The 27,803-nt window shown below is 27.5% G+C and overlaps 3 protein-coding genes across 8 annotated transcripts; 1 reads left to right on the forward strand and 2 right to left on the reverse strand.

Moving 5' to 3' along the window:
- Positions 1 to 276: 276 nt before the first annotated feature.
- LOC130667681 (odorant receptor 22c-like) lies at positions 277 to 4,163 on the reverse strand. Its single transcript, XM_057469449.1, has 8 exons — positions 3,828 to 4,163; positions 3,335 to 3,531; positions 2,998 to 3,223; positions 2,811 to 2,935; positions 1,458 to 1,557; positions 1,058 to 1,168; positions 829 to 984; positions 277 to 748 (listed from the first exon to the last, which is right to left on the reverse strand). The coding sequence occupies exons 1-8, from the start codon at positions 4,119 to 4,121 to the stop codon at positions 698 to 700; spliced, it is 1,260 nt and encodes a 419-aa protein (XP_057325432.1). The 5' UTR covers positions 4,122 to 4,163; the 3' UTR covers positions 277 to 697.
- Positions 4,153 to 17,898, forward strand: LOC130667676 (sensory neuron membrane protein 2-like). Of its 4 annotated transcripts, none has more exons than XM_057469441.1 (8): positions 4,153 to 4,703; positions 12,524 to 12,675; positions 12,891 to 13,053; positions 13,806 to 14,054; positions 14,240 to 14,451; positions 15,409 to 15,583; positions 16,886 to 17,131; positions 17,605 to 17,898. In XM_057469441.1, exons 2-8 carry the CDS (start codon positions 12,626 to 12,628, stop codon positions 17,896 to 17,898), a joined length of 1,389 nt encoding a protein of 462 aa, XP_057325424.1. In that variant the 5' UTR covers positions 4,153 to 4,703; positions 12,524 to 12,625. The 4 variants fall into 4 exon arrangements, with proteins under 4 accessions (XP_057325424.1, XP_057325423.1, XP_057325422.1 ...); XM_057469440.1 differs by lacking the exon at positions 4,153 to 4,703 and adding an exon at positions 5,895 to 5,935; XM_057469439.1 differs by lacking the exon at positions 4,153 to 4,703 and adding an exon at positions 8,000 to 8,145.
- On the reverse strand, positions 16,094 to 27,490 carry LOC130667679 (proton-coupled amino acid transporter-like protein pathetic). 3 transcript variants are annotated; one of them, XM_057469445.1, is made up of 8 exons: positions 27,253 to 27,490; positions 25,121 to 25,243; positions 23,537 to 23,626; positions 20,808 to 21,165; positions 20,425 to 20,700; positions 19,322 to 19,500; positions 18,582 to 18,751; positions 16,094 to 18,494 (listed from the first exon to the last, which is right to left on the reverse strand). In XM_057469445.1, the coding sequence occupies exons 2-8, from the start codon at positions 25,180 to 25,182 to the stop codon at positions 18,253 to 18,255; spliced, it is 1,377 nt and encodes a 458-aa protein (XP_057325428.1). In that variant the 5' UTR covers positions 25,183 to 25,243; positions 27,253 to 27,490; the 3' UTR covers positions 16,094 to 18,252. The 3 variants fall into 3 exon arrangements, with proteins under 3 accessions (XP_057325428.1, XP_057325430.1, XP_057325429.1); XM_057469447.1 differs by having other exon boundaries at positions 27,387 to 27,446; XM_057469446.1 differs by lacking the exon at positions 27,253 to 27,490 and adding an exon at positions 26,275 to 26,422.
- Positions 27,491 to 27,803: the final 313 nt, after the last annotated feature.

A 27,803-nucleotide genomic window follows, 5' to 3' on the forward strand; every position in this document is an offset into this window, starting at 1 on the left:
AAACACATAAGAAAATGACATCTGCTAAGGGATGTAACAATGAAAAGCTATTTTCTGTTGATAATGACGTATTAATTTTTCATCAATATTGTCGTCACAATGTCTAGGGCTTGCGGCTGCTAGGGTCCGAGTGGGTGGTTAACAGGAGTACGAAGTCAACTGCCGAAGAATAAACATCACTAGTTGCAACATATAAGGGATTTGGATAATAATACACTTTACTTATATAATGTATTCTATTCCTTTGATAATATTAACTGACTTTTATTTGCAGGTATACGATACATTGCTATATAAAAATATTTAAATATTATAAAACAGTGAACATTGTACTTGATTAACAAGAGACAATAACAATCGAGTTATTTCTTCGAATGGAATATTTATTCGAAAACATAAATAAGGGCTTCGAGTTTAGTAAGTAAATTAAATTACTTTTTTTATTTACTAGTATTCAGTTATCTCTCAGAAATTTTGATTACAGTGGGAATCACACATACACACACATACACTATACAGAATTATTAGTATAATATATTATAATAATTTATGAAATAATTTGCATATTTATTTCACCGACTGCATATCTTATCACAACGATAATAAATTTTTCATCTGGAGTAATCTATGCAAACTTTTTACCAGTTACAGAATACACCTTCAGGTTTAAAGATTCCGCAATTAAGGTGTTCAAAAATTATGTAAAACTTCTTAAGAGTGTAAAGTAACTCATCGTTGTTTGAAAAATCTAATCATAATAGAAAAATAAATTAAAAAACGTATCGTTTATTAAAATCTCTTATTTAGTGTTAATAAATAATCGCATACCTTCGTCATTTGTTCACGATCAAGTGTTATAATACCGTATGCTGAAAATTTATATTTTCTACTAGTATATGTCATCATTAGCATTAACATTTTTTTAAATCTAATACTACAATTCGTCCACTCCGAGTCATAAATTGACTTTTGAATACGTGCTGTCTTAAATAAATAAATTGAATTATAAATAAATATTAATTGAGTTATTATATGATATATTTAATATTATTGATACCATTTCTGCAGCCGTATTTGAAAAATTGCAGTAAATTATTATTTGGACAAAAAGTGCAAATGCATGAACTACATTTTTTGTTACTAATTCCCAATTTCCTTCCGATAATTGCTATTAAATTATTTATTTATTTATTTATTTTCGTAATAATAAAATTCATTATCATTCCATTCTACTACATGGAAAGAATTTATGCGTTAAAAAATTACCGTGACAATCGTGATAATCGCTCGCTCAGAAGTCATGAAATTATTAAAGAATAAAATATTTTATTGATCATAAAAGAAGGAAAATATATTTTTTATCTAGATAAATTTCAATTCTAAAAAATTAATTAGATGCATTTTTAATTCTTTCCGTGTACAGTTAATTAAATAATATAATTGTAGAAAAAACTTACTTTATCTAAAGAAAGAATACATAAACAAAGATCCAATCCGTTCAATATCATTGTAAAAAATACAACACGACTGTATGAAGATTCAATTTTTTCACATATTCTATTTGAACATTGAAAATAATTCAAGTACAATGGGTTTTACTTAAATTTCACTTTATTAAAAAATTAACTATAATTTCTACACCGATAAGTTATTATTGTTTGGAATGTTTAGGTGTCATAACACTGTAAAAAATTTTTAGTCTGCGCCGTGGTCTGAATGAATTGACGTTAAAATTTTCAACACTGCCGGTGTGAAAGTTACACGACGCACGGTGTTAAATTTTTGATACTGTGAATTAGAATGTGTATACCACCAATGTTGTAAATCTATAAGTTCTTTATTTGAAACTCTTGATTACTTCGACGCTGAAAATTTAATTTTTATTCCAAAATAATCTACATCGTTAACAATAATGATATACTCGTGCTGCAGCCTGTATATTATTTGATAATTTTTAGCTACACATTATATGTTAGGGCAATATTTGAGGTAATAACACCGAACGGTGTGTAAGAAAACACTCATACCATGTTAAAAATACACCGCTTGATATTTCACACCGTCAATACACACCCAAGACATCGTGTAAAGTCCTCGAGGACCATTTTCACACTAAAAATTTTTTACAGTATAGCAACACCGGATTATAATGGCTATATAGGGTAGAAGTACCATTTGTGGCCTCACTTCTATGCGCTAGCGTTCTTCCAAAAGCTTTGTCGATACTCCCGAGGCCTCCAAACATTCAACGGACGCCTCAATTTTGAACAGGATCGTCGTCTATAAGAAATTCTATAGGAAATTTAGACTCAGGACTCGGTGCTGAGAAAAATTTTTTCTCCTTCCTTACTGAAGTTAAAGAAAGTAAGAGTAGCCAAAATCAAGTTATTTTTTTGACCCAGGCACTGCTTCAGTTTTGGATATTTAATATTTTATTTTAATCAATGAAAAAGTTTTGGATATTTAATATTTCATATTAATCAATGAAAAAGTATAAAAAAAAAATGTGCATTGTAATTTGTGATAAAAGTATCTTTGATAACATTCGAAAAATTATTTATATCATTGCATATTTTACAAATTCTATTATTTAAATTTTCAAAGTGTCCACTAGTGGTGCTGTAGTGGTCGAAAACAGTACCTCTACCCTAATCCGAATTTATGTAAACATGTTTCAAAAAATCACTTTAACCATAGTATTTTTCTAAACATAGCTATTTTAGTTTGCGTTATATGGCTAGTCGATTAGAGTTTAGCAATGCTATGCCACCATAACATTTCAAATAAGAATGATTTCCGTGCATACTTACGATAACATGGAACGATGTTTCTTAACCAATTCTATCATATGTTGAACACCATCATTATCGTTATCGCTATCGTTATTATTAATATCAATATGTTGATTCATATTTCTAAAGTCATCAGCTAATACCTATGAATCGAATCAATCGATTGTTAGTTAATTGGCAATCGTTATCACTATAATTTAAATACCAAAAAGTTTATTGAAGTGTGAGTCATAAGTTGAATGAAAATAGTATCACATGTTACGTAACAAATAGCAAAGTAATTAACACATTGCTCATACAGTAACAATAAAACGTATGGATTCATCGTCTGATACGTAAATGGGTATGCAAGTGGGTAAATAACCACTGAAAAATCAATTGTACTATTTGATTGAAGGGCTAATGTTTTCAAATAGTAAGTAAATAGTAACCTGTAAAAGAAAATTTAATAGTTTATTATGCACTTAGACAGTAAAGTTGGGTATTGCGACCCCACAATATTATCACTCGAGTCAAAAGTTAAAAACGCTGAATAGACTTACAAATATGGACGTAGACCAAAAGATAAACCGATGACTATAATAGAAGTCATATAACAATACCGTACTTTCTTCGAAGTATTGATGAGCATATGAATTTTATTGTGTAAATGGACTTTTGTCTTGGCATAAATCCATCGAGTATGAAATTCTTTTAAAATTTCAAATAACTCACGTCGATGAAACCATAATGTTGAACCCTTTAAATTGAAAATCAAAATTAATTTAAATTTAAATAAAATTAATTATGCACACCGTGATAAATAATTAAGGTAAAAGAAGAAGTATAAAAATCATTGTTCAGCAATTTATCATTAATAAATTCTTCGTAATAACTTGAAAAAAATTCAACTCGATTTTTGTAGCCCATTATTCAAAAAACGTCAAATCTAGTTGAAAAAGCCCGCTGTCACTATTCAGCATTCTGAATCTTCTTGCATTAAACCGAAAGACTTAATCGGAAATTATAAATATTATAATAAATATTTTTACAGACCTTTAGAATAGTCATCGACATACCAAATACAACCGGGATGAAATCAGTAATAAAATCTAAATCAATATTTTTAACAACATACAATGTGTATAAAGCGAAATATATGAATAAACTATGTACAATAAGTCCCACAATATATAATGTAATTTCCAATAAATTTGATTTACGATATTCACCACCAAATGCATTACGAAGCGATACACCTACTGTATTCAAAATTGTTATATCTAAATTCCAAAGTTCTTCACATGATGTTGTAGTCAGGTAATCGCTTTTTTCATCTCTGTTAAGCATTGCTTTAAAATGTGAGTCTTCGCTTACACACCTTAATATTTGTCATTCGACAACAATAGATATGGGGGAATGGACGGATAATAATAGTAAAGTTTGCAATTTGGTTCCCTTGGAAACTAATTACAGAAAATTGTATTTAATTATCAAATTGTCGTATAAAATATTAAACACATAAGAAAATGACATCTGCTAAGGGATGTAACAATGAAAAGCTATTTTCTGTTGATAATGACGTATTAATTTTTCATCAATATTGTCGTCACAATGTCTAGGGCTTGCGGCTGCTAGGGTCCGAGTGGGTGGTTAACAGGAGTACGAAGTCAACTGCCGAAGAATAAACATCACTAGTTGCAACATATAAGGGATTTGGATAATAATACACTTTACTTATATAATGTATTCTATTCCTTTGATAATATTAACTGACTTTTATTTGCAGGTATACGATACATTGCTATATAAAAATATTTAAATATTATAAAACAGTGAACATTGTACTTCATTAACAAGGGACGATAACAATCGAGTTATTTCTTCAAATGGAATATTTATTCGAAAACATAAATAAGGGCTTCGAGTTTAGTAAGTAAATTGAATGATTTTGTTTATTTGCTACACTATAAATCGAACTGTTGGCAATCTAAAACACATAAGTGTTTTATTGCCATTTAAATACATTGTAGTCACTTTCGAGACACTTGCAAACGTGTAGAAAATGATTACAATGAATTAAAATGGCAATAAAACACTTCGATTTACAGTGTAGTATTCAGTTATTTTTAAATGACTTTTTCCTGGTAAGAATCTATAAGAATACATAGGATTGTTAAGAGGATCTTGCAATAATTTTTTTTCTATTTCAGCTACAAATTAAATTATTGAATAAATTAATTTAGAAGATTACGAATTTATTATCTGACTCAAACATTTTTTATAAATACTGAAATCTTTAATAAACTATGAAAAACTTCTTAAAAGTGTAAAGTATCTAACAGTTGTTCTAATAATCTGAATAATAATAAAATTTGATATTAAGTAAAAAAAATAATTTATGAAGACGAGGCTACTATAAACTTACGTTTGCCATTTGCTGACGATTGAGTTCTAGTATGCCATATGCAGAAAATTTATATTTTTTGTTAGCTCGCATCATTATGATCATTAAAAATTTTACTAATCTTTTGTCATAATTTATCCATTTTGAATTATAAATTGAATAACTAATTTTTTCTGTCTTATAACAATCATATAAATATCAATAAAGTTAATAAATAATTCTTTAAATAACAACTTAAACTTTCAATACCATTTCAGTAACTGAATGCGAATAATTACAATAAATTATAATTTGTATAAAAAGTGTCAACGCATGGGCAATACTTCTTGCTGCCTTTGACCAATGACCTTCGGATAATTCCTGTTAATTTTAGCTTATTAATTATCTAACATTCTTTATTTTATTATATAATTTATTCTTTGATGATTATTCATATATCTTACTTTATCCAAAGTGAATATGCAACAACAAAGATCAATCCCATTGATTAACATCGTAAAAAATACAATGGGATTAAATAATGATTCTATCTTTTCACATATTCTATTAATAATTTTAAAATAAATTGTTAATAATTTTTTTTTATTTAAAGTCACTTTGTAACAGCCGAAGTCATTAGCGACTGTAAACTGTTGGAAGTGGTATGTTGAGACGTGGGGGTTTTTGTAAGGTCGACGTTAGGCCGAATCTTAGAGAACAGATTTCTTTAGTTGACGCTGGGATTCGAACCCACGTCTTGCCAGTTAAAGTTTGAGTGGTAAGTCTACTTACCCCTCGGCCATAGTGACTGGTTTATTGATAATTTAAAAAATAATACAGCACAACCTGGTTATAAATTACTGTAAAGGGCTTATATAGGAGAAAAATTTCTTGGAAATGGTTTTCTCCTACTACTATCTTTTACTCGGTGATCACTCGATTTTCTGCATATATGCGCGTCGGGTTTATGTTTGTGCCCAGTCCTTTTATAAGTTAGTTGACGTTTGTCAATTAGCTACGTACAAAAGGATCTTTGATCCTAGGGTACTGCCAATAATGAGCTTGCTCAATATTTCGTTATAATAATATTATGGTGGAAAATAGGAATGTACAAAACGCGTGTGTGCCCAAAAGGGTCAGGTTCGTTAGTGGAACTGGAGTGAGGGTACCGTTTCGAGACGAGAGAAAAAAAATAGAAAGGAAGTAACTTATAGCCGAGTGACTTTTAATTAAGTTGTACTCTAATTAATGAAAAGAAAAATTTTTTATTTACTTAAAGTACATTTCCCGAGTAATAAAAAATTAGTTTTAAAAAAAGTTCATAAAAGGGAATTTCCAGATTTGAGACGATTATGGACTTTTGAATTGATCATTTTTGGAACTTTAAAAAAATTTTTTAATATGTTTTTCGGAATTTAGTAGACAAGAATATTGTGACTTAAGTTCAGTTTTGCAGATTCGAAAAACATTAAAGACAAAGACTTTAAAAATTTTTTTGACTCTTACTAGAACTTTTCAAGAGCCAGGTCTGGAGATTGAAAATTTTTTAAAAATTCAAATAATAATCAACTCAAAGTTCAAAATTGTCTCAAATTTAGAAGTTAACTATTAGAACCTTTTTGAAGCGAACTTTTTTTACACGAGTTTTAAATTTTTTTAGGAAAGTCGATCGGCTGTAACTTTCGAAGTATTCAAAAAATAAAAATTTTATCGTTTATTTCAAATGTCAAGTTCAAAATTAGAATAATTGTACACGGAAAAAATAATCGGTTACCGCTACCGATTATTTTTTGGTAGCAGATACCGATTTTGTTTTCGGGAGCTGCTACCGATTATTTCAGTAGCTATTACCGATTTTTTTGGTATCAGTTACGTACACACACTCACACACACGCGTATACAGGGGAACACATACGCGCACTCGCGCATGCGCGGACACATACTCGCATACACACGCACATACGCAATTGCACCCATGAACACACACACACGCACTCGCACACACGTGGGCACATGCATACACACGTGGACACATGCATACACACGTGCACACATGCACACACACGCACGGACACACATCCCACAGAAAGTTTTTTTTTGTCCACTGAAATTCGTCTATAGAACCGAAATAATCGGTTGCAGTTACCGAAATAATCGGTAGCTGTTACCGATTATTTCGGTAACAACTACCGATTATTTCGGTAGCTGCTACTGATTATTTTTTTCCGTATAAGCACAATAAAATTTTACAACGATTAAATATAATTTGAGCTCAGAGATAATTATTTTAAATTCAAAACTGAGTAGTTGATATTTTTTTGTTATTTCATTATACTTACGATAATATATGACGATGTCTACGAACTAGCTCAATTATAACTTGATTAATATTATCATTATAGTCAGTATTTACATATTTATTCATTTTGCCGAAATCGTCATCCAATACCTGTGGTAGATTACCATAAGACTCAAATAATAAATACAGTCGGATTCCATTAACTCAGAACTTCCCCTTAATATTGACTCCCACTACGAGCTGCGCTATCTCTCACCCGACGTTATACATGTGTATGTGTAGTTTATTCTTTAAAGGAGAATGAGCATTCGATAAGTCCCAATTTCCAGAAAATTTCCGTTCCTCCGTAGACTAACTGTCCGAGTTAATGGAATTCGACTGTTACGAAATGATTATCTAGAAGAAAAGGATTTTTGGGTGCAAAATAATTTGACCTGCCCCAAGAAAATTTTTGCTTTCATTTCACAATGAAAAATTTTTCTTGCGTCAAGAAATCCTTTTTTTCTGTGCAATAATATTATTAGTTTACCAGCAGATTTATGCGAAGATGTGTCATTAGTTGTATGTAAAGAGTGTCACATGTCAACCAGTAAAAAATTCCAACATATTCAACATATTGTTCATACAGTATCAATAAAATATATTTACTTATTGTTCCGTATCCAAATGGATACGATAATGGAAAAATGGTAAATGAAAAATTTACTGTACTATCTAAATTACATAAAATCTTCACATAATGAATAAATAGCATGCTGAAATTAAAAAAAAAGCAGAGTACTGATGTTATTCTTAATGTTTCATTATTCGTCTGGATAATCACTTTTACACTGTAAAAAATCCGGAGTGACTCCGGAGTGAATTGGGAGTGAAATAAAATCCGAATTCACTCCGGATTCACTCCACCACTCGGAGTTCCGGAGTTTTAAAAGAAATCACTCCGCATGCGGAGTGAATTGGGAGTTTTTTTTAGCGGAGTGATCTCGGAGTGACGCGGATTTTATTTCACTCCCAATTCGCTCCGGTCCGGAGTTTTAATACTTAAATAAATTTATATTAATTTATATTAAACTGCTAAACAATGTGTGTGTGTGTGTGTGTGTGTGTGTGTGTGTGTGTGTGTGTGTGTGTGTGTGTGTGTGTGTGTGTGTGTGTGTGTGTGTGCGAGTGTGTGTTTGCGTGCATGTGTTTGTGTGCATGTGTGCAAATGTGTGCATGTGTGAAAATTTGTGCGTGTGTGCGAATTTGTGCGTGTGTGCAAATGTGTGCGTGTGTGTGCGCGAGTGCGCGTGTGTGCCTAAATATGTATGTGTGTATGTGTGTGCATATCAGCTGATCAATAATGTAATACGCGAATTTTTACTTCGATTTTATTATGTGGAGTTATATTTTATTAATAATATTTTCAAAACTCCGCTTCGGAGTGAATTTCACTCCGGAGGGATTAAAATAATAAAAAATTATCTATTCCGCGAAAACTCCCCTGCGGAGTGAATTTCACTCCGAAGGCAGTGAATAATTAAAAATTCATTCACTCCGCATTCACTCCGGATTCAATCCGCATTCACTCCGCGAATTTTTTACAGTGTATTAACTCTGATATATAAGTATGAATTATAATATATATTTTCTTACAAATATGGACGTAAAGCATAAGTGAATCCAAGAGATCCAACTGCGAACAGATAACAGTAACGCATTGATTTCGATTTATCGATAATGATATAAATTTCGTTTTGTAAATTTAATTTCGTTTTTGCATGAATCCATAGAATATTGAAATCTTGTAAAATATTAAATAGCTTGCGTTGATAAATCCATAAAGTTGAACCCTTTAAATTAACAAAAAAAAATATCAATTTTTATTATAGAAATTAATTTAATAAATAATTCAAGTATTGGATTATTGTCCATTCTATTTAATAAAAGTAAAATCAAATAAATTCGATGTTACTTTGTTAGTTAATTGTATGTTAAACTATTGAAAATTTTTTCAGTAAAGAATTTTTAGTAACTTTTTTTTTTAATTGCTTTATTGATTTAACACCGTGCGTCGTGTAACTTTCACACAGGCAGTGTTGAAAATTTCAACACCAAATTATTTACACTACACCGCAGACATCGGAGTTAATTTACCCTGCATTTACAACGTTTTAACACCACTTAAATAGCACCACTACACCGGTGTTTATTTAAACACCGCGTCGGTGTTAAAATAAATCCATTTTAATACCGCTTTTTTTACAACGTACTAAAGTATACACTGTAAAAAATTTTCGGACTCGGTGTAGTATAAATGACTCGGTTTGAAAATCACACCACATTTGGGTTAATTTTGGGTGGTGTGAATTAAAAAATAATACACCGTCAAGCGTGTAAATGTGTTATTTATGATAATTTTGCGTTAAGATAAATAATCATAAAAATATTGAAATGTTCAAAATACTGTAAGAAATTTTTTGTGTCACGAATGTTGCCCGCGGACATCAAATAAATCCAAAACTTTATAATAATTTATTTACTTTATTTACTCATTTAATTTTTTCAGTAACATTGCAAGCGTTAGTGTGTTCACATACTATTGTAATTACACACACACAAAACCTTTGAAAACAGGGCACATTACCGATTTACAACGTCTGCGGATGAAACATTAAGGGAACCCATTAATCAAAACTATAACGAGTAACACGGAATGGTGTAAAAATAGTAGATTACACTGCGTTAAAATTACACCAGGAATTTTTACACTATTATTTCACAATAGATGGCCGTGTAAAGTTCTCGGGGGCCATTTTTACACCAAAATTTTTTACAGTGCATATATTGAATATATACAAACCTTTATTATACACGTTGAAATCGATAAGATAATCGTAAAAACTTCAGCAGCGTAACTAATATCATTATATCCAACATTATACAAAGTATTTATACAAAAATACAAAAATGTACTTAGACCCAAAGTACCAAAAATAAATATAACAATTTCAAATAAATTTGCTTTACGATATTCACCACCAAATGCACTATTAAGCGAAATCCCTACTAATTTCCAAATCATCAAATCTATACTCCAAAGTTTTTCATACAACGTCAAAATCATTGTAATTAAATTCAATTATCTCGGTCTTAAAAACTATTATTTGTTTATAAAAATGAGTATGAGCTTTAAAAAATATATCGCGTTTAGTAAAAGTAGAGAATTGATTGCCGCGTTATTCTGTATGTACATGAGTTCAAACTAGTTCTCGATCATAACAGACAGGTGATATAATAACAAGTTAACAATTGTTAGACTATATATGATGTTAGGTTTTTTCTGTTGCCAGTAAACGCATCATTTTAACATCAATACTGTGCTGCTATTTTGGCATATCTAGGGCTTTTGCAATAAAGCTCTAGTTGGTATAGACAGGAGTGCGAAGTGAACTGTCCAAGTGTGTATATAACACTTTAACTTTAACACTCACATTATCTCTATAATATTTTAATCGATAGTTAATGTGGCGATTCAATTTTTTATAAATTGCGTTCAATAAGAATTTATTAGTTCATATATTTTTTCTTAAAATAAAAATATAATGACAGTTAAAAAAAGTTTTGATGACAGCTAAAAAGAAAAGGTCAAAAATATGTTTTTATTAGATATTAATATTTATGTAGTTTTTGGAATCTGATGAATTTTTTATATTTTTAATTTGGTATTTATGCAAAAAAAAATTTATCGATTAATAGTGTAGATTATTATCAAGACTGAAAACTATTTGAATATGTAATAATATGGTAACTTATAAATTATTCCATACTTGTGCATTCATTATCTATTATATAAAATATTAATACAAGCAACTTTATCCGTAATTCATGTATACTGAGATAGTTATCTCTTGAATTAATAAACACTTAATATAATACCCTCTATTATCAGTCATAAAGTGGTGCACATAAAATAAAATTGTCGTTTCTGTTTCTCTTCTGAGTACATTGTAGAAAAAAATAAAATTATTTTAGAAAGAAAAATATTAATTCAATTAATTTTTTAAATTTTTTATTTGATGAATAAAGCGCGAAATTTAAAAAAAATATAACAAATTATTTTAAATAAAATTTTCACCATTTAAATTTCGGTCATAATTTATAATCCTGTTATAAATTATTTTATAATTTAATTATAATTAAGTTAATGATAAATAAGTGCAGTGAATTTTAATGTGAGAAAAAAATTTCTAAAAATCCCTATTGCAGTAAATTTATTTAAACGATTAAAAAAAATAAAAATAAAAAATAATAACATGACTTCTTGTCGTACTCGATTTCGAAATTTTTTGTCGTACGTTCCGGGATTGGTACTAATATCATTAGGAATTTATCTTGCTACTGAAAAACCGCATACTCATTATGTAATTAATCAAATTCGTGAGGTAAAATTAATTAGAAACTAATAAATAATTATAATCATGAATAAATTTTTGAAGGACTAGTTACAAAATACGTGAGACAATTTTTGACTTAGTATTTATTTTTTAAAAATTTATCTGCTGGAGACTTATGTAAAAAAAATCAGTAATAAATCCTGATTGGCCGACAATTTTTTAAATTTTTATGAAATCAAGAAACAAATTTACAATAAAAATAAAAAAAATAGAATAGGGTAGAGGTAGGATTTGTGGCCACAGCTCTATTTTTGGACATTTAATACTTTATTTTTTTAATAAAAAAGTGTAAAATAAAATTTCCATTTTAAAAATGGGATAAAAGTATCTTTGAAGAAATTTTCAAAACTAATTGGCCAAAAACGGTACCTCTACCCTATCTATAGTTTTAAAAAGTAAAACTAATATATAATATCACGTAAATTTTGGATTTTTCATTTTTACCCTGACATTAAATGAACGTCGCCTGTCACTCGACGCAAACGTTTACCCCCACTCGCTTCAGTACCAAAACGTGTTTGTTCTCCCTCATTATCATCATTAACGATGCATATTTTGTGCCTGAACCTTAAGTTAATTCAGGTTTTATTCTCACAATTATTATACTTTTTTAATTAATGATAAATTTTAGGAAGCAGAATTAGTTGAAGGAAGATATGGCTATGAAATATGGAAAGATTTAGACATATATTTTAAAGTAAGGCTGTACCACATAACAAATCCCGAAAATGTCATGGAAGGAGAAAATCCTATTATCGAAGAACGTGGCCCCTATGTTTATAAGTAATTAATATAGAATTAATTAATATCATGTACGGTATATATAAGTTATTAAAATTACGGATTTATAAATTAAAATCCTAGACATTGTAATTATAGATGAAAAACCGGTTTTTCTTACCACAATTATATATAGATATATGTGTTTATATACATATATATATGTATAAATAAATTACTCACCTTACCGACCTACATTACTTTGCCACAATGTCTAGCTTAAACATGAAGAAACGAGTGACACACGTGGATGAAAAACTTGACGAGATGGCTTTCACCATATTTAGAACTTATCAGTTCAACAAAAGTGCATCCGGAAGTTTTTCTGAAGATGATCAAGTCGTTTTATTAAACAGTGCTTATTTAGGAACCCTCAACACTGTAATCAATTACTTAATTATTGAATAAATTACACTGTAAAAAATTCGGAGTGAATTCGGAGTAATTTCGAATTTTATTTAAATGCGAATTCACTCGAAGAGTTTCGGAGTTTAAAAAAAATTAATCCGCATACGGAGTAAGTAGGAGATTGGTTTTTCAGCGGCTCGTGTAAAAAAAAATTTTTGAAAAAGGGTTGAAAAAGTGTTGACTATTCTAAACTTTTTGAAGTTTAGAATAGTCAAAACGTGACACAACGACGAACTTTTTTTGAACGTTTTTTAAACTTATGAAAATTCATGAGAAAAATCAATCAATATCCTAATACGAAAAACGTTGAGAAATAGTTCAAAATCGGTTTTTTCTGAACGTATTTTGCCCGGAAAAATGTTAATTTGTAGTATTAAGTCAACTGTTTTTTTCTGTGTTTTTTCAAAAGTTTAAAAATCGTTTAAGAAAAGTTCGTCATTGTGTCACGTTTTGAAGTTTAGAATAGTCAACACTTTCTTAACCCTTTTTCAACAATTTTTTTTTACATGGGGGAGTGATTTCGGATTTCATTTGTATCTGCATTCACTCCGATTCAGAGTTTTAATATTAAAATGAACTTTTTTTAGGAGTGAATTTCACTTTGGGGGGATTAAATAAATAAACAGTCGTCTACATTTACTCCGCGTTCACTTCTCTAATTTTTTACAGTGAATCACTTTCAATATTAAAAAAAAAATTATTATTATTATTATGAATAATTCCAGATAGCAACTAAATTTCCGGCGTTCATCGGCCGTTTTGGCAACAGTATACATAATTTATTTCCTAAAACTTACGATGTATTTTTACGTGGCAAAGTAAAAGACATATTATTCGACGGATTGCCATTGATATGCGACCCTGTTAAATACAAAGATCTAGCTATGTTATGTAACTTTCTCAAAGGAAAAAAGCCACCCATAATTAAAGACACCGACAAACCAGGCGTCTATTCATACAGTTTGTTCGACAAAGTATATTTATTATAATTATTATTATTTAACTTTTTTTATTAATCACTTATTACAATAATAATACAAATACATTTACAACAAAAAATAAATAAAAATCCATAATTTTTTTTAACATTAAAATAATAAATCATATTTATAATTATATTTAATAAACAAAGACATTTATAATTAATAATATGTTACAGAATAATTATACCGATAGTGATCCCTTTACAGTAAATCGTGGTGTTGAAAATAAAGACGCGTTAGGTAACACAACGTCGTACAAAAATTTACGTATAACAAAATATTGGAGTGAAAAAGAATGCAATGTAGTGTCGGGTACAGATTCAATAACTTGGGCACCAATGACTGAAAAGTTACCATTTGTATCGGTATACGAACCTAATATATGTCGGTATGTACAAAAATTATTATTATTCATATTTTTTATGTTATATTATTATTATTTTAAATAATCATACAATTATGTATCATAAACTTGTACACTAAATATTGCATACGTTGTACACTGAGAGAACAATTTATTTGAGCCAAATAAGATTTGTTTCAGGCAAATAAATTCCATATTTGAATGGACCCAATTAGTATTTATTTGAGACACAGATATGGCTCATTTGAATGAAATAATGATTTGTTTATAGTTATCAATCAAATCTTTATTTGGAATATTTTTTCAATCAAGATTTGTTAACTATAAACAAATATATATTTGGATGAAATAAATGATTTTGTTCAGTCAAATAAATCTATTTATTTCGCTCAAATAAATTATTCGCTCAGTGTATTGATAAAGATTAAATTTATCTATATATATAGGGGAGCAAAAAGAGGTAGGGTAGGCAAAACGGGTAAACATTCCAAAATCACTTTTGTAAATATCATTGAGCGTTATTTTGAATTTTTTTTGTTAAACTTTTTCAAAAATCAATTGTCAGTTGAAAAATATTAATGACTTTTGTTTTATGATAAAAACTATTCAAAATTTATTTTTTTTCTTTTGTATCCAATAATCATTTAAAATATAATTTTTCTTCATGTAAATTCCTTACAAAAAAATTTAACTTAATCAAATTGATTTAAATCAAAAAATTTTTTTTCTTTTTACCTTTTTTATGAGGTACCCCATTTTGCCCGCAAAAATGAAAAAAAATTTTTTTTTTGCGGTAACTGAAAATGTTTTCTATTTACTCTGAATATTATTAAAAAAAAAAAGATTCAGTGTATTTGAGCCCTCGAAAACTTGGTATTTCCTTGAGTACCCTGTTTTGCCCCCACCCCCCTCTTCTATATATATTATATATATGATATTGTATAAATAATATATTATTATAATATAAATCGACAATAATAGACGAATGACGCCAAATTTTAAAAGAGAAGTAATAGTAAATGGTTTAATGGGCTACCGGTATGAACTGGATGAAACTACATGGCTAAAAGAAAATATGGGTTGTTACTGTCTACCTAATGCAAAAAAAGTACCGGAATGTCTGCAAACCGGTCTTCTAGAAATCACCAAATGTCAGGTTTTATTATTATTTATATAGTTACTATATTATTAACAAATGCTTGTTTTTTTTAACATTTTTATCTGAATACACTACGTAGTATCACGCATGTATTTTATAAGATACTGAATAGACATAATATTGCTTAATAAATAATTAACCATACGCACGTGCCACTTATTGATATTACATTTAATGTATGTAGTTTTTTTTATTTTGTACATTTACTATAATAATATTTTTGGTAATTATGTAGAAGTAAGGCTTGACATATAAATTTTTATTTTCTCAATTTTTTAAGTTGGCCAATTTGAGAAATCATCAGTTTTGAATTTAAAAATTTACTTGTGATAAATTTTCAAAAATTGTGTTGAATAGTAGGAAGTTAAAAAGAGAGAAAAAGGGATTTTGTAAAAAAAAAAAGGCTGAGTAATTTGATTTTATGTTTTACTATCCTGATTAAGTACTTCAATTAATTATTTCATACACTGTAAAAAAAAACCAGGGTAAGCCCAAGCGGTGTGTATGTTAAAATTTTCGGTGTAAAATTTCATTACTGAAAGCGGTGTTAAAATAATCCTGAAGTTTGCAGACAATTACAAATTTTTTTTTCTTTTTTTTTTTTTTAGAAAATCAATTACAAAAAAAAAACCGTCCATAAAGCATCCTCAGCGCTTTCGCTCTTGAGGTGTGCAAAACTAAAAATATGCACTTGTAGAAAATTAAATAATCTTTGGTTGCAATTTTTTAAAATATTTTTTTTCTACAATTTATCGTTTTGAAAAAAATCAAAAAATTATCAGACGTCGGCTAACTTCATAAATAATTATAGATTATTAATGATAAATAATTATTAGAATAAGTATATAGCAAAATTGTAATTTTTTCCAGATAATATTCATCGAATTATTATGTTTTTTAAACCGATTTAACACCACCAAATTACACCGCCTACACTGGTGTTATTTCATTTTAACACCTCGTGGTGTTAAATTGAGTCCATTTTTAACACCGATTTTTTTTTAGTGTAAATATGCATCAGATATTTAAAAAAAAATTAATTGAAATGTAAAAAAATTTTGGCTCTAAAAAAAGTTCAAATTTAAAAAAAATTATTGTAAACTTTTTAGATAAGAAAAAATTTATCTAAAATTCTTACAAAATAAATTTCGTACGACTTTCAAGAAAAAAATTTAAAGATTCCTTTTACCCCCTTTTTTTTAACAGAAAAAATATATTTTTCAGCCAAAAAATAAATAAAATCCCATTCCTATACAATTACCATTGTAATATATATATATATATAAAAATTAATTATAGGATGCACCGGTAATATTTTCTGAACCGCATTTTCTTCATGCGGATCCGAACCTTTTGGAGTATGCACGTGGCTTAAAACCAGATCCAATTGAACACACGACATTTATAACAATCGAGCCTCTGAGCGGAGCACCACTCAGTGGTTCTAAAAAAATTCAACTTAATCTAAACTTACAAAGAATTCCTGGCATCACTTTGCTCGCAAATGTTTCCGAAGGACTTTTTCCAATTCTTTGGGCCGAAGAGGTATTTTATTTATTTTTTTTATCAATAAATAGTTGAGTCAATGAACGAATAAATTAGATAACAGATTAATTTATTAATTCACTCATTCATTCATTTATTTATCTGTTTCTTACCAAGTTAATTTGCGGTCTATAAATTTTAATTATCAACCGTAAGTGTTACTGTGTATTACAAAGTGTCGGTAAGATATCTACAAGGTCAGTGGTGTGTAAAAAAATCAGTTTTTATGTAATCACTAATAATTTTATGATAATTAAATTTATAAATTGCAACTATAATTAATGATAATATTTTTTTCACTTATACATATATATATAAATATATACAACGAAATTCTTGAGCAATATAACTTGATCATAATAAATCAGATGATTTAAATCTAAAAATTAATATTTTTTAATTTATCTATTTTATTCGTTGCAATGAATAATTCAATTGAATTGATAATGACAGCAAATTAAAAATGTTTATAGGCAAATGTAGCACGTGTTGAATTGCTGGGACCAGTTATTAATGCACACCGTCTTTTAAATGTTTTTAAATACTTCACATGGATACCGATTGTTATTGGAATATTTTTAATAACAAAACAGATGTGGTATCGCAGTCTTTCAGAACCAAATGACACGTTAAATCGCATACAAGTAACAACAATAACAACAACAGCATTACGTCCGGAGGATAATAATTTCCTACGTCAACCGAATCAGCAACTCGCCTTGATAAGACCCGCGAATCGTAATCGCAACCGCGTCTTCAATAAGTGAAGGCCATGTATTAATTTATTTGTCGCTCTATTTTTTTTTCTCAAATAATCATGATGATGATGATGATAATAATAATGATATACTGTAAGATATTCATAAATTTAATATTTATATATGTGTATATTTATCTTTAAATTGTATACTACTACTTATTCACACAAGTAGACGTCGAAAGAAGTTGCGTTGGAGCGACACTAAAATTCCACGTGTTCCAAATCACTCGTTTGGCCTTGGAATCAACCCAGCCGGAATTTATTAAACTTTTTTGTTTTGCTTTATTCGTTTAAAACGCGTATAAAACACACTTTTGTTGTTAAAATTAAGTCTTAATACCAGGAATTTTGAATAAGTTAACTACGCGTAATTTTCAATTATATCAGACATCGCGACCCACGTGCCAGATATTAATGCGAATATTGAAAAAACTCCAAGTAATGAATTTTTAATGAGCCTCCAGTAGCACGTACCTAGATGACCTTCCCAGCATGAAATTGTCTCAACAATAACGGGGATAGCAATTCCCAGAAAGGAGAAAAATACTGCGCCGACTAATGAAATAAAAGGCTCGAGATTTGGTATCGCCAGAGCAATCACAACTATAACAATTTTTAAAATAAAAAAAATGTGTATAAATAATTAATTGATTATAATTACTGTTGATGTAATAGATAAATGATAATTACCAGTAAGTAAAGCCATAACTATTCTCCACACTGTTTCGCCAATAGCACCGTATTTATGACTCAATCTAGATCTCACTGCTGCTGATGTTATTTCAAGTGGAACAAAAAATTGCAGACCATAAGTAAAAAGAATAGCTAATGCTATTGTTAATTTAACAACTTGAGCGAATCTGTAATATAATTATTACATAATTTTAATTACATATATATATATAACTTATATTTATTGTTACTGTAATTAGCATACTATTGAAAGTAATGTTACACTGTAAAAAAAACGGGGTAATTCCAGGCGGTGTAGGTGTGAAAATTTTCGGTGTTAAAATATTTTACTTTGTGAATATTTTTACTTATTAGATCACTACAGTTAACACAGTGTTATTAATTAATTAAATTATTGATGATTGAAATAGTGGGCGTGAAATTATGTAATTTTTTAAATAAATTACATATAACATAAATAATTATTTAGATAAGTACACAGCAAAATTGAAATTTCCTCCAGATAATACTCATTAAATTTTTATATTTTTTTATATGTAATACATTTTTTTTTCTAATTTCTATACGTGGATTTTTTTTACACCGATTTCACACCGGTATTTTAACACCGCCAAATTACACTACCTACACTAGTGTTATTTCATTTTTAAATTGCGCCGTGTTAAATTGAGTCCATTTTTAAGACCGCTCTTTTTACAGTGTAAATTATATTGATATAAGAATAAAATTATACTAACGTGTCATCAATTGGTAAATTGAGAGTAATGATTGATTTTGTTTCTTCACCATATTTCAAGTAACCAAATATTCCCATTATCGCGTACAAAGCAACAACAATAGTCATAGTTATGTTAAGAACACTTGGGCAGCCTAGAAAGTGGTTGGGTTTTTCCATACTGTTTTCGATTGGCATCACCTGACAGTTATTAAATTATTATTATTTTGATAAGTTTAACTTTTTTTTCAAACCCAGTGTTTATTCATATGAAATAACAATAATATTTTATTTAAAATGTGTGAAATATTTTTGTTATATGATTTAGTTAAAGGTTAATAACATTGCTATATATTTTTTTTATTTTTATGTGAGATTTAAGTCAGATAAATTTACGTAAATAAATATATATATATATTTTTTTATTTATTTATCTATAAAACAATTACGGGTATTTCAACAAGATAATCTTAATCGAGCAATGAACTTTTTTTATTACTGTGGTATTCAATATTTTTTTTGTTTTTTTTTTTTCCACTGTGAAAAAATTGCGGAGTGAACTCGGATTGACTCCGGAGTGAATGCGAAGCGGATGACTGTTTATTTATTTAATTCCCTTGAAGTGAAATTTACTCCGAAGGGACGTTTATTTTAATATTAAAATTCCGAATCGAAGTGAATGCGGATTTAAATAAAATCCGTAATAACTCCGAATCCACTCCCAATTTTTGACACACAGTAACAAATTAGCGGAGTAAATCCGGAGTGAATGCGGAACGAATGACCGTTTATTTATTTATTTTCCCCGGAGTGAAATTTACTCCAAAGGGGAGTTTAATTTAATATTGAAACAATGGGTCGGAGCGAAATTCATTCCTAAAAAAAGTTCATTTTAATATTAAAGCTCCGAATCGGAGTGAATGTGGATTCAAATAAAATCTAGATCACTCCGAAATCACTCCGCTAAAATGACAAATTCCCAATTTACTCCTTATGCGAACTGATTTTTTCTAAAACTCCGGAACTCCGAGTGACGAAGCGAATTCGGATTTAAATAAAATCCGTATTCACTCCGAATTTTTTACAGTGTCGTAAAAAAATTAATTATTGGAGTAATAAACTTACCACGCCGATTCCTTCGATGGCAAAAATAACTGTAGCAAAGAATTTCGGTAAATTTTCAACGCTGGCGATATATTTGATGTCATTCGTTGGTTTGAAATCATAGAAGACGTAATAGAGAGTTGACGCCAAGCCAACAATCATAAATACATTAGCAAGTGCCGAAAACGGTATTAAGTATCTGAGATTGCGTATTTGTGATAATAAAATACATGCTGGTATTAATGCTAAAATATATAGCCTTATATTTATATCAGAACCTGTATGATAATCGGTTATCTGTAAGAAGCATAATACGAAAGTTAAATGTGTTAATTAAGTCAATGAAATTAAACTTAATATGTTGTAATAACAAGTGTTAATTATTGAATGGCACAATAACTCACTTGCTTGATAGTAGTTGAAATAAACACAACGTAAACACAAGCACCACCAAAATAAGTGCAACAAAGTGCTGTGTCTACTGCTAATTTCATGAAATTTGCATACGGTCTTATTGCTTTAGGTCCGCAGGCAAATGCTGTTTGTGCTGTTTCAGAATATGTCATTTTGGGAGTTTTCGTCCGCCTACAGAGTGCGTGAGATGACCTGACGAGAATGTGGACACAGTGACCACAAAGTAATCCTATTAAGAGTGTTCCTATTCCACCGAATAGAAGACCGCCGTTTTTTAATGCATTTGGCATCGCTAATATTCCTGAGCCTAGGGATGATTTTACCATATGGACCAATGAACCGAGATCACTATTTAAAAATATTTTTTATTTATTAATTATTTATATTTCTATATACATTTTTATTTCATAAGTATTTTAATCATTCGAGACATTTCTTACACTGTAAAAAATTTTCAGAGTGAAAGCGGATTCAATCCGGAGTCAATTCGGAACGGGTGAGTATTTATTTATTTATTTCCCTTCGAATGAAATCCACTTCAAATCGAAGTTAATGCGGATTTAAATAAAATCTGTAATCACTCCGAATCCACTCCCGATTTTTTACAGTGTATAGATTTTTAAATTATATATAATGAGATATTATATTTAAGTTAAAATTATTAACTCTGCAGTAAATTAAGAAAAGTAACATATGGATTTTTTGGTCATGTATGTAAATATTAAAAAATTAATTCTGATGTTAATTTATTTTATAGTAAAACTAAAGGTTGTTTAATTACATTATGTCAAGTAGCTATAGCTATAATATGAAAGTATACTTTCAATTTAAATTTAAAGTTTAAATTTTAAATTCATAATCAAAGAAATTTAAAACCGAGGATTAGTTTCCCAATGAGTATTCATAGCAATACATTAAAACTATTTAATTAGTCTTAAATGGGGACTAGTCGTTAGTTATAAGCTCTTATGAATTAATTTAATGCGGTCTTTTTAATTTGTTTACATATCAATATTCGAAGTAATTTTACTTTCAAATTTAACTTGTAAAATACTCATTTTTTTTAAAACTGAAATATCAAAACTATTGACTGAGCCATCAAATTTTTAATGTCGTCAGTAATTATTGAACAGAAAAAATTTTAGTGTTTTTGCGGCAAACTAAAAAATTTTTTAAAAATTTCAAAATTTTGTTTAAAAAGAAATGACGTCAAACTAAAAAAATAATATCAACATTTATCATTCTTTTTACATAGACATCAAACGATAACAATAAATCAGAAAATGAAAAGAATCAGAACATTTTTTTTATTTTTACACTTACGTAAAAAACAGATGGGGGTAAAAATATTTTTAAAGTTATATATGTATACCAACTATTTAAAACTTTTATAAAAATAATTCAAATGCAAGTAAGAACAATTCATTAGGGTGAGCCAAAAAAACCAACCTATCGAATTTATGTCTTAAAAAGGAACTAAATATCGAGAAAAAAATTCTCCCATTGGGCAAAATTTTTAGCTCAATTTTAAAAGGTGTCGGTAGCCATTTGAAATTTCCCATTTAAATAACATGCAAAAAATCCAAATACTTTTCTTTTATTGTGATCGATAACAAAATATTATTTGTTACAACGTGGATATTGTTGGTGATTTAATTGCACTACATGTAGAACAAATTTTCTCGTAGTATTGATATTTTTAATAATAAAGCCTTGAATTTGTGTGATTTTGTTTACTCTAGACTTTGATGGCCTATTAATATACGAAATATCAAGTTAACAAGTTCGACTCTCAGGACTTTCTTTTGAGAAATTTAATGCCCTACAAGAATATTCTAGAGCCGAATTTTTGTCTCACATGGTTCAAAAGTTATAATATTTTTAATCAAAAAAAATTTTTTTGCATGTTATTTAAATGGGAAATTTCAAATGGCTACCGACACCTTTTAAAATTAAGCTAAAAATTTTGCCCAATGGAAGAATTTTTTTCTCGATATATAGGTTCTTTTTAAGACGTAAATTCAATAGGTTGGTTTTTTTGGCTCACCCTACAATTCATAGAAAATTTTTTATTAAAACATTGATTTAACAACCCCATTATTTTCTAAATTCTGATTGAACTTTTCAAATTTTATGTCAATTTAATTTTTAAATTTATTAAAAATTAAAAATTTTCAGTTTCTAACATAAAATTTTGAATACTTGCCAACGACGTCGTTAAAAAATTAAAGAAAAAAATCGGATATAATTTCGATTATTAAAAAATTTTAATGTTAGTAATTTACGGCCATGATAAAAGCAATAAAGAAACAAACAAACAAATGTTTGTCTTTACACGCAAAATTAAAATATATTTATAACTATTAAGGAAACATGACATATTGAATTAATGAATGAATAAAAAAAAGTTTAAATCACAAAGAAGCTTAAATTCAAATCATGACCTTTCCAATGATACATAGTTTAGCCAGTTTTATTAGTTGTATCTAAAGATAAGGCTTTGAAAAAATTTTCCTTATATTATCATAAGAACATAAATTATATTTATTATTTATTTTTTTTTTCTTTCATTGATAAATCATTTCGATAAATAAATTATCAAAAATAAAATTGTATTGCTATTATTTTAAATAATCAAAATAAAAACTAAATATGATTGAAATTCTCATATCAAAAAATAAAGACAAGACAGAAAGTAAATATAAATATTGATACTTACGAATAGGTATTTTTCTTATCTCGATGTTCAAATGGATCATAGAGTTCATCTTTCTCGTTGTATTCACCGATAGCAGGTGCTATCTTTGTACTGTTAATCAAATATATATGACAGTTCATCATTTGTACTTCATTTTTTTTTCTTTGTTGTATGATAATTCATACTTTATTGCTTATCAAATTTCATCATTAATATCAATAAATAAATCAATCAAACAAGATTTAAATTATTTACAGGGATATGCAAATCGGGTTTTAATCGAATATATCTATTCAATTCAAAATTTGTCGAATAATTCGAAACTTTTTGAATTGAATTATTCGTAAAACTGTTACAATTTTAAGTCGTTCAAAAGAAAATTTTAGAATTATTCGTAAATTTTCTACTAATTCGAAAATTTACAAATTATTCGAAAAATTAAGAATTATTCCAAATTTTGAATTATTCGATTCGATTCGATTCGATACGAATAGTTCGTACACTGAGTAAACAATTTATCAAATATTAATAAACGTATTTATGAAATATCGATAAACCGATTGTCAAACATTAATAAATATGGACACAAATATCAAAATTATAAATAATTTTTGCAAGTCCCATTTTCTTAATAATTCTTCCATAACACTTTATTTTTTATCTTTAATTATTATGTAAACAAGCATGAAAACAATTTATTAACCGTAACACGTCTATCAGTCAGTATGTTAGGTTGAGGATACGACGTCTGAAAACTGTACAAATCTCACATATTAATAATTAATACAAGTTTATCAAATATTAATAAACTTATACTAAATATTGATCAGCGACCTATCGAATGTTAATATAAATTTAGTAATATTTAGTCGATGTAAGAAATCAATATTTAAAATTTTTAGACTAATATTTAATAAATAAAGTCTAATATTCGGTACATATAATTTATCAAATGTTAATAAAATAATAAATCATTTTATCAAATGTTAGTACACTTTTTTTCTTAGTGTACGTTCGAACTATTTACACACCCCTAATTTTTTATAATCTATTTACTTTGCTATTAGAAAAAAAAAATCTATTGCCGATAATTATCTAATTTGTGAGATATGTTGATATTTATAATCAACAATCCATGTTTACTATTGAATAATTAATAATAATAACAATTCCATACGTCAAAAAAAAAAAAAATATAAAGGAAAATATTTAAAATATATCAAAAATATAAAATTTGTATTTACGATCAATATAATAAATCGATATTAAGATAAATAATAATAATTCGATTGGACGTAAGAAATTGAATTAGTCAAAACAAAAACAAGGAAAGAAAAATATTTTTTGAAATCAATAAATTTAATTATTTATTAATTATTGACAACCGTAATTTTATTCTTCTAACAGTAAACTTTTGTTATCAAGACGATTACGATAAAGTTACTTGAAATTATCGTAACATAATTTATTTTATGCGTCATATATTCACTATCTTTTATTTGAACATAATTATACATTAGCCGACCGTGAAAATAATATTTTTTTATTTACTTTTAATCACAAAGAAATTCGGTGATTAAATATTTATAAATATATCACACTTACGTGCTGCTAAATTCCTTCATTTGATTCCCAGGTGTATCTTTTTCAGACGTACTCTTCCACATGTTTAATTATTATTATTTTATTCTACTTTTTTGACTAATCTTTATTTTTTGAATTCTTATCCTGAAAAATACACAAAATTAAGTCATAAAAATTATTTCAATTAATGTCCATTAAATATTTTTCTTACATATATGTACTTTAACAATTGTCATGATAATCCGTAATAAAATATTTTGCGAAAGACATTATTGCAATGCGTGTAAAAGTGTAGAAATAAAAAAAAGAAGTGGAAAAAAAATTATCAATATCAAAAGATTAAAGATAATCCTTGAGATAAAATTCTTTGAGCCAATTCTTGAATCACTGAATGTTAACAATTTTTTTTTAAATTTATTCACTCGATTTTTATGTAAATTAATAACTCGAATGTATGTTAAATAAATAAACTAACCGATAAAAAAATGAATTAGACGGAAGAGAAAACTCATTGTAACAAGAATTTTTACAAGTACACAAGGTCATAAATATAATTTCTAATCATCAGTTCACGTAAGTGAAATCGTTGTGATGGCATTGACACAAAATAAAATACGGAAATAAAAACACAATTAATTTACGCACCACGTGTGTTTGTAAATAAAAAGCGAAATGTTTTTATTTATTTTTTTCATACTCATCAATGAAATAAATAAAATAAAAATTTTTTATCTGCTTTAAATAAAATATTTTTAATAGATTTGTTTTTTTTAGATAAAATTTAAAAAACCGGATATATCTGGGCTTTCCGAAAATAATATGTCGTCACTTATGTTCAATGAAATGATAATAATAATAACTCGCGTATCAGTTTAAACGTGTAAACATATCGATCAAAAAATTTATTATTTTTTCAGTGATTTTAAATCAGAAGATTTAACTGATAGCGGTATGTCCAATAACTGTTGATAAAATCAATTGATTTATCATAAATATAGGTATTTACTGTTATAAATATTTCAATCACTGCGTAATCATTTTTTTCTATTAGTCAAACTGTAACAATTGCATATAATTTAAATTAATTGATGCAATAATAGTTTACTTTCCATAATTATTCAATTAAAATTCAAATTGTTAATAATAATAATAATAATTAATTATAAGTAACTTACGCAATTAATCACATAGTAAAATACTGGTAAGACATAAATATCACTTTATATGTTTATAAATAATTATTATTTATTTTTACCACAATAATTAAAAGCTTTAAAAAAAAAAATGCAGTTATGTTTACGATGGTTTAAGGCTTGAAATTTTTTTTTAATCTTTTGCGTTTCATTATTCAAAAGTAAATGAATTTAATTTAGTGCACTCTTATCTTCATGATAATTACAAAGCCGCAATTTAGTTTTTAAAGTTACGAGTGATAAACATATATGTAAAAGTTACACATAAACTATTTTAATATCTATGAATTTTCAATACATTTTTTCCTCACTATCACATCTATATAAATATATAAATATAAATGCAGGTGAACTGTATGTATCATTTATTATCATTCATGAGCACGTGCTAAGTGTAAATATATATTTATAAAATACGACGATCTATTTACTTATTAAATTATGCTATTATCACAATTATATCAAGAGTATCACGATTTCCTAGAGTGATTATTCCACGTTATTATCATAACTTTTTTTTTACAATAAAATATAAACATAATTTCCAAGCGTAATTACATCTTTATTTTCTCTTATCAATAAATTAATTCAGTAGTACGATAAATTATTTTTTTTTGACATTTGGAAATAAATAAATATTTTTTAGATCCAATTAATCATTCAAGAATTATAATTAATTAGTCAGTTAAATTTCATATTTTTTGAAAAAAATTTTTTTAAAAATCTTTCATTTAAAATAAAAAAAGAATTAATTCATTGAAATAAATATCAATGTAAAGATAAATAAACTATAAATATTTATCTACATATGAGATTAAATATAAAAATAAATTGTGTTAATTAAATAAATTAATCACAAAAATCATTTACAATAGACAAAAAAAAAAGTAAATAAATAATCCCGAAGGTTTTTTTTTTTTAAAATGCGTCGGTGGTAACAAATATAAATAAATTACATACTTGGTATTGAGGTTGATAGTTGAATCTATAATATATTTTATATATTATATATTTTTTATATTTAATGTAGCAATAATTCACAGCTTATGTCTGATGTACAAATAAATACATATAACAAAAACCCGTAAAAGTACTTGCGATCAGACGAGCTGATGTTGAGAAGACGACGATTGAGGAGACTGTACGTCTCACCTGACGGACGGTCTGTCACACTCTAGACTAGACTTTATTGTATATACGGCTTTTAAAATAAATCACACGTGAAAGAGACCGCGATTATTACGTTACACGCGAGTGAGTTTATACATACAGACAAACCCAGAGATATAATTCGCGTTATCAACAACCGCCACACAGATTACGGATTATTATTATTATTATTATTATTATTGTTGTCATTATTATTATTATTATTATTTTACCTTAAACATAATTAATTCTTATAAAATAAACCAAAAATTTTTTTATTTAATTGTTATTATAAAAAAAAATTTCTTTATCAAAATAAAAAAATACCTTTATTAATAATTTGCTGACACAAGTAACACACA

This window comes from Microplitis mediator, chromosome 5, assembly GCF_029852145.1.
Source record: "Microplitis mediator isolate UGA2020A chromosome 5, iyMicMedi2.1, whole genome shotgun sequence".
Classification (NCBI taxonomy): Eukaryota; Metazoa; Arthropoda; class Insecta; order Hymenoptera; family Braconidae; genus Microplitis; species Microplitis mediator.

Bases quoted from the DNA above. Each gene is read 5' to 3' on its own strand.
- LOC130667679 (XM_057469445.1), bottom strand. From the start codon at position 25,182: ATGTGGAAGAGTACGTCTGAAAAAGATACACCTGGGAATCAAATGAAG. The intron at 19,501-20,424 runs GTAAGTTTATTA...AATAACTGTCAG, and splicing joins CCATCGAAGGAATCGGCGTG to GTGATGCCAATCGAAAACAG. The intron at 18,752-19,321 runs GTTAGTATAATT...ATTATATTACAG, and splicing joins AATTTACCAATTGATGACAC to ATTCGCTCAAGTTGTTAAAT.
- LOC130667676 (XM_057469438.1), top strand. From the start codon at position 11,752: ATGACTTCTTGTCGTACTCGATTTCGAAATTTTTTGTCGTACGTTCCG. The intron at 15,584-16,885 runs GTTTTATTATTA...AATTAATTATAG, and splicing joins TAGAAATCACCAAATGTCAG to GATGCACCGGTAATATTTTC. The intron at 17,132-17,604 runs GTATTTTATTTA...AAATGTTTATAG, and splicing joins CAATTCTTTGGGCCGAAGAG to GCAAATGTAGCACGTGTTGA.
- LOC130667681 (XM_057469449.1), bottom strand. From the start codon at position 4,121: ATGCTTAACAGAGATGAAAAAAGCGATTACCTGACTACAACATCATGT. The intron at 1,169-1,457 runs GTAAGTTTTTTC...ATAATTTAATAG, and splicing joins GTATTCTTTCTTTAGATAAA to CAATTATCGGAAGGAAATTG. The intron at 749-828 runs GTATGCGATTAT...TATTATGATTAG, and splicing joins ATCGTGAACAAATGACGAAG to ATTTTTCAAACAACGATGAG.